Genomic DNA, 7039 nt, shown 5'->3' with positions numbered 1-7039 from the left:
GTGTGTGTGTGTGTGTGTGTGTGTGTGTGTGTGTGTGTGTGTGTGTGCATGTGCATGTGTAATAGAGAAGCATTTGAGACACTTTTTTGCTAATGTTTTATTTCAAAAGAATTATGAATATGTAGTGCTCTTGTCATTTTGATGCATTAGAATAATGCCTTTTGAAATATGTAGATGTAAATTTCCTACAAATGATGTTTATTTTCTTTATAACTATAATAACTTTAAATATTTTGATCAGTTTAAGAGGAAGGTAGGGAAATTAATAAAATTTCAAAACCAGACATTTGTCTAGTTCACACATGTAGTCTTAGACTACCTTTTTAGGTTCTTGGAACTGAATTTTCTCTAGTTGATTTCCTTGGTGGCTTCTGGAATTGGTATCATGAAATTACTATGAGATCATTCATTTAATTTAGTTTCTTTCCCAAATCCCTTAAGAATTCAGTAAGGTAATGGCTTATCATAGTATAATTTAATTAAATTTGCTACTTGTAAAGGTTGATTTTTATGTAAGACAGAAAAATGCATTATACCATAATTCTTTTACTTTTATTGAAAATTAGGATTTTGCCTACAAGTTAGCTAATCTGATATTAATGCTATGAATTCAGCTCTCATTATGCTAAGCTGCACTGTTGTGATATCAATAACAGTGGGTTTAGATTTATGTGTAAAACTAGTTTAAAATACTGAAATTAATTGAAATTTTGAATTTGAAAAATATTGAAATTAATTATTAAAGCAGCATTTCTCCAAATATTGAGATAAAATGCTTTTCTTTTTGTTTTCAAGATCTTTCAGTTACCAATGAAACAACATTATTGCATACTGAGCATATCTGGTATCCAAGAATACGAGAGGTAAAAAATACGCATTATTTTCTCATTGTCATTCTTATTACTTCTTTGTATCTTATTTATTTAATTAGGAAATAACTGTCAGGTTTTCTTGTGTGTGTGTTTTTTGTTGTTGTTGTTGTTGTTTTTAATAATAAAGGCAGCATTTAAAAGGGGAGAAAGAATAGGTATAGTTGCTAATGACTTTTCTTATTTCTTGGTTCAGATCCAGGGTGCCATTATCATGTCTTCATTGATAGAAGTCGTAATTGGCTTCCTTGGCCTGCCAGGTGCTCTGCTAAAGTATATTGGACCTTTGACTATTACACCAACAGTGGCCCTGATTGGTCTCTCTGGTTTCCAAGCAGCAGGAGAAAGAGCAGGGAAACACTGGGGCATAGCTATGCTGTAAGTTCACTTGCTTGCTTTTTTTTTTTTAATTTGAATATTGTTATGATGATACAACTCCTTCATTTTCTAAATAAAGTAATAATAGTGAATCTGGAAAGCAAAATTCTTTCCAGTTGTAGAAAATATTTTTTTTTGTAGTACTGTTAATAAATAGAAAGTTGTTTGACTGTAACAAAACAAATATATTCAGGAAGTGTTGTATAGTAGACAGGACACTAGATTTAGAGTCAAGAACCCTGGCTTCAGGTCCTGGTTCTCTTACTTAACTACCTGTATGACCTTCAGATAAGGATTTTATGGTCCTTAGTTTCCTTTGCTGTTTGGACTAGATAATTTCTGTGGTCCCTTCTAGTTCTAAATCTGTGTTCTTATTGACTGTTGTTACATCCAGTTTAATAGCTTATCAGCATAGGAAAGTTAATATATCTTGCTCATATTAGAAATTTAGATGTTTGTTGAATTGCCTCTTTGTCTGAATTAAACCCATAACCACCTAAAATCAAAAAGGAAATATTTCTTGCTCACCCACCTGGCAGTCCTCAAATCATCAATGACTTCTATGTTTCTGTTCCAAAAGTTTATTTTTCCCGTCAGTTGTTTGTAGCTCTCAGAATATGTTTTCCCATAAGAATAATGTAATAATTTGCATGCTAGCCCCAGAGATAGTTATTGATAGCCTTAAGCACTGAACTCCAAGCTAGCCTTTGAAGAATAGAACTATAGCAGCTTCAGTCTGAGTGCTCTGGCAATAACATCATGAGGATAGGAGTAGCAGGGGCCTTTCTTGTGTACAGATTAGTCATAAGTTAAATGTTCCTCAGTCAAGAACTGCCTCTCTTCCTTTTATCTTTTTACTTTTCTTACTTTAACTAAAGTCTGCTTTTCACAGAACCTTTTACTAGGCAATGGGGGAAATAAAATACCAATGACACATGGCATCTGCCCTCACAAAATTTCACATAAATAACTATGAAACAAACAGGGCACAGGATAAGTGTATAGGAGAGGTATAATCCAAATTCTATATGTGAAACCTAAAACAGGAAAGATTGTTACTAAGAGCATCAGAGATCAGAAGATCAGCAGTGCCTTCATGGAAGCACTGCCATTTAAACTGGGCCTTGAAGCATGAGTAGGGTTTAAACAGAGAGGTAATAGAAGTCATTCCAGGTAAAGAGAAACAACCCAAGCAGAAGGCATGGAGGTGGATTAGCACAGGTCCTGTGTGGGGATAGCAGGTTCCTCCTGTTCAACTGGAAAATAAAGCTTATAGAAGGCTGTAGTGTAAGGAAAAACTGGAAAGACTGAGAGGTGCCATATTTTGAAGGTAGTGTAGGCTGAGGGAATTGACCTTTATTTGGGAATCAGTAGAAAACCACTGAAAGGTTCTTCTCAAAAGTCTTGATAGGCTAGTAAAAGTAATGGCTTGGTCTAACTTAAAGCCTCATGGGTTTAGTAGAGTATTAATTAGGAGATACGAGATCTGAGTTCAAGTCCTAACTCTACCACTAACTAGCTTTGTGACTTTGTGAAGAAAGTCATAGGAACGTTGAGGATGACCATAATGTTATAGAATTATTCTTTTTGCTGAGACACAATTTTTGTCAAGGACACAATTGCAAAAATATTTCTCATAAAATCTTTTCTCCTCTCTCACTCTTGAGAGGAAGAAGCAATTGCTTAGGTAGTTATTAAGGCAGAATTTGAGGGTAGCAGTACCAAAAACCCATCCACAATCAGACTTTCTGATTTAGAGTGAACGTGGAATTTTAGAACAGATGAATGAGTTGGGCTCAGGTGGGCAAAGCCCAGAGTTATTGGGAGATGGACCAGTGGATATTCTATTGTGAGTGATACCGTTTGGCTTGGGGTAAGAGGAGGTGTGTGTTGGAGTAGTGGGAGGGGTGGGGACAAGACCAAGGCAGGGGTAGAATAATAGAGCATTAGGTTCCAAAATTACAGAGCCTAGCTAGGTTCTGGGAACTCTTAACTAGAGAATAGCTTAACAAGATTGTGTTTCATATCCTATCATACTGTAAAACATTCAGTCTGGTGGAAGGTTTAGATTTGCTTCATTTCGTTTCAGAATCTTTTTCTAGACAATTTCTGCACACTTCTTGTCTTGTTCAGATTGGATTATCATTCTTCATTTTTGTATTATGAAGTTCATGTGACATCAGTCTCAAAATAGAAACAGTTTCTAAAATGTACCTATATTCCATAAATTTCATCATGTAGATTCCTGTGTTTTTAGTATTTCCATTCACAAAGTCCAACCAGAGCTATCTTCTCCATTTATGCAAGTTAATGGTTTATTGGTTAGCTCTTCTGCCGTAATATTTTATTCCAATGTTGAGTGATATTAGATAAGATTGTTCTAAGATCTGCCTAAAGAGGTGATTTCAGAAGGATGTCATAATTTCTCAAATAAGGGCTGTGCAGTAATTTTCTAGCCTGAAAATTTGATTTCTAGTGGCTTCTGTCAAACCTTAAAGGATTATTTACAGTAGACAATGTGTGAACCTAACTCATCTTTCTTTCTCCCCCAGAACTATTTTTCTAGTATTGTTATTTTCTCAATATGCCAGAAATGTTAAATTTCCTCTCCCAATTTATAAATCCAAAAAAGGATGGACTGCCTACAAATTGCAGCTTTTCAAAATGTTCCCTGTAAGTAATGAATTTCAATTTTACTTTCAAAATTATTGTCAATGCATATCTTTTGAGAACCTTTGAAGGCCATTTTAATTTTTAAATTTCTGTGTTATGGAACTGTAATAAGTAAGCCACACAAATGATCATTATCCACAGTGATGATAAACCAAATAGTATACTCCAGTTCTAAACTTTGAGAAGCATGTTTTTGTAGTGCTTAAAATAAAGTGACAGTGAAAAGTATATTGTTACACTTCTCCCATTTCCCCAAGGGGTTACTTAGTGAAGGTTAGCGGTATGCCAGTCATTTTTTTACAAACGTGAATTGAGTCATTCTTACAGATGTTCATTACTAGGTGGTATTTGTCATTTAAACAAAACTGAAGTGTTAGGTGTGTGAAGCATTTAAAATGAAATTTCACTAAAAGAAAATCCGTTAAAACCATTGTGAGTTTTTTCTGATTTAAAGTTATTGATGGCAAGGTACCATGTTGGGCAAGGAGGAAGGGAGAGGGAAGGAGAGAGAGCGTGTAAAAGCTATGTTTCACCAATAACCACTGATATACTTAGCCTGGAATAGTCTTCTCCCTTTCCAATTTCAGATAATCCTGGCTATCTTGGTATCCTGGTTACTGTGCTTCATATTCACTGTGACAGATGTCTTTCCACCTGACAGCACAAAGTATGGGTTCTATGCTCGTACAGATGCTAGACAAGGCGTGCTTTTTGTGGCACCTTGGTTTAAAGTTCCATATCCATGTAAGTATACTTAAGGCAGTTTAAAGGCAGTGCAGGCTCTACTTGTAGGGGGAAAGAGTTGCGGCAATCATTTGTAGTCTTCATGGCCTGAAATTTTCACCACTGGAGACACTGAGATTTTGACCACAAAAATGGAACATTGTCTAAAGAAAGACAATTAAAGTGCATGTGTTTCATGGGAACTACACCGTAGCAATTCCTTATGACCAGGGGGTATTAGTCTTTCAAATTAGCTTGTCGACACCTTTGAGAGGAGAGGATAAGGACTGAGTTGTTTTGGTGGAAGAGATCATGGCATTTATAATCTCTAGGCGATAAGTGACAGTTGAGGCAAGTTTTGTGTTATGGATGCGTGCAGTAGTAGTGGGCTATTGTGGATGGAGGTTATAAACAGAGAAGGGCTAGAGAAGGTGGAGGGTACTAAAGAATATAGAGGTACATAGGAATAATTGGTTAATAAGCATCTATGGCCACCTGTTACAAATATTATTAATATTATTGGGTACACATTTTATTGATAGCAAAAGAACAGTTGATATGATTATATGTAAACTAACAAGCACTAGTGGGAGGATTGTGGCTCTTAAATTATAATAGATGAGTTGATTAAATTTTAGTTGAAGCACATGTCCCAGCAAAAGAATTGTCTGGATTTATGTCTAGTGTTTTGAGGAATATAACCCCTAGTGCATTAATAGGTTTTTTTTTTTTAAGAGTTTAGGTCAAAGTAGGCCATTTATTCTTCTCTATAGGAGGCTATAGTTTTTGTATACTTTAAGGAAATATTACTTCAAGAGAGATACTTTAAAGTTGGGAGTAGATGGTGGGAAATTTTGGAAATGAATGCTTCTTCCCCCCCCCCCAATAGATTTTTTTTTACTTCCCTTTAGTAAGATTAATATGTCAAAAACTCAGCTTTCATTATTATAATTCCCTCCCACTCAGATGCTTTCAGAGGATCTCCATTGCTTACATTCTGAAATCTAAACTCAGCCTTCCTATTAGAGCCTTTCAGAACCCTACAGAACTAGTCCTGCCAGAGCTTTCTAACCTTATATCTATTACTACTCCCTTACACAAACCTTCCTCTGTAGTCGGATGGGTTTGCTCACAATACTTTCTTACTCTTTTAACTACTCCATCCTTCAGTTAGTTCTGTTATTCCTTTTTGTTATTCACTTCAGGACATATCTATTTTCCTCCTTTTGAACTTAAAATATTTTCTATTTGTGTACAGTATTAAGTCATATATTTACTTGTGACACACCTTATATTTTTGTTGAATATGGCTATTTAAAACTCTTGTGCTAGTCTATATTAATCTGTGCCTAGCAGACACGTAATGTTGAATGTTTAAATGTTTCTCATGTGTGCTGTTCACATTGGCATTGCTTTCCATTTACACACACTATTGACACTTTTATTTATCTGAAACAGTTTATATTAAGTAATAAGACTTTGTGGGAAGCTAGTAGAGTAGCAAGAAGCACCGTAGCAGAACTCCTATCCACAAAACTCCTCCATAAAGACATAGAAAATGCAACAGCATCAAACTGAATCCTGATGGGGAAATCCAGAAAAAGTCACAGTGAGTCTTTTCTCAGATCCAGGTTGTCATAAGAAGACATAGAGGCCTGCTAACATTGACACTGAAGACTGAGATTGCCCACTCCAAATGTGGGCAGGAATATGCCCATGTGTGGAGCACTCCAACATCTAGGGAGAAGCTGTGCACACAATCAAGAGGAGGTCCAACACTCAGACTGGTGCACTGCAGTGGGGACTGGTGCCAACTGGGAGCTTTGTCACTCACTGCTCAGTACTGGGCTACCCATCCAACAGGGACCTGCATACATGGATAGCATTCTGGATGGGAAAGCCCTAGGCAGTCCGTGGAGAAAGGGGGACATGGATAAGCAGCCAGCAGTGGTTAAGCAGCCAGGAGCAGAGTGGAATCTCAGTTGCAGCATCTAGCCCACTCTGCAGAGGCATCACCACAGAAAGAGTACTAGATCAAAGTTCCTTCACTCTGAATGAGCAGAACTTCTTGCCTGGCTGATGGAGGCTGAGTCCAGTGGCAGTCTGTTGCTGCTCTAACCAAAACTCAGGGCAGGGACTTGCAGAGCTCAGACTAGGGGGACAGCAGTCAGACTTTGCCTTGGCGTAGACTACTTTGGGAGCACTGAAAGCTTGCATGTTCCCAGATGGTCCTTGAGATGCTGGAATAACACAACAGTCAAAGCAGCAACAGAACCAGCTCAGCGCTTCCCTCCAGAAGTAGGGAAGAACCAAGCCCTAACAAGAAGCCCGATATTAGGAATTGTATAAAGGATGGGCAAGCGAAAAAGGATGCTCAAGACACAGACACAAAAGAG

General features: G+C 37.0%; 1 protein-coding gene across 5 annotated transcripts in view; it reads left to right on the top strand.

Annotated features, from left to right (window-relative positions):
- SLC23A2 (solute carrier family 23 member 2) overlaps positions 1-7039 on the top strand; it is a 113336-nt gene that overhangs the window by 80757 nt on the left and 25540 nt on the right. For all 5 annotated transcript variants that reach the window (XM_027865214.1, XM_027865215.1, XM_027865213.1 and 2 more), the window contains 4 exons: positions 796-863; positions 1066-1247; positions 3800-3920; positions 4508-4664. In XM_027865214.1, the coding sequence (XP_027721015.1) occupies positions 796-863; positions 1066-1247; positions 3800-3920; positions 4508-4664 (528 nt within the window). The remainder of the gene's footprint in view (positions 1-795; positions 864-1065; positions 1248-3799; positions 3921-4507; positions 4665-7039) is intronic.

The sequence above is a fragment of the Vombatus ursinus genome, unplaced genomic scaffold, assembly GCF_900497805.2.
Source record: "Vombatus ursinus unplaced genomic scaffold, bare-nosed wombat genome assembly UNPS02014778.1, whole genome shotgun sequence".
NCBI classification, from domain to species: Eukaryota; Metazoa; Chordata; class Mammalia; order Diprotodontia; family Vombatidae; genus Vombatus; species Vombatus ursinus.
Note: the sequence above shows the minus strand (reverse complement) of the source record. Positions and strands in the feature narration are given on the sequence as shown.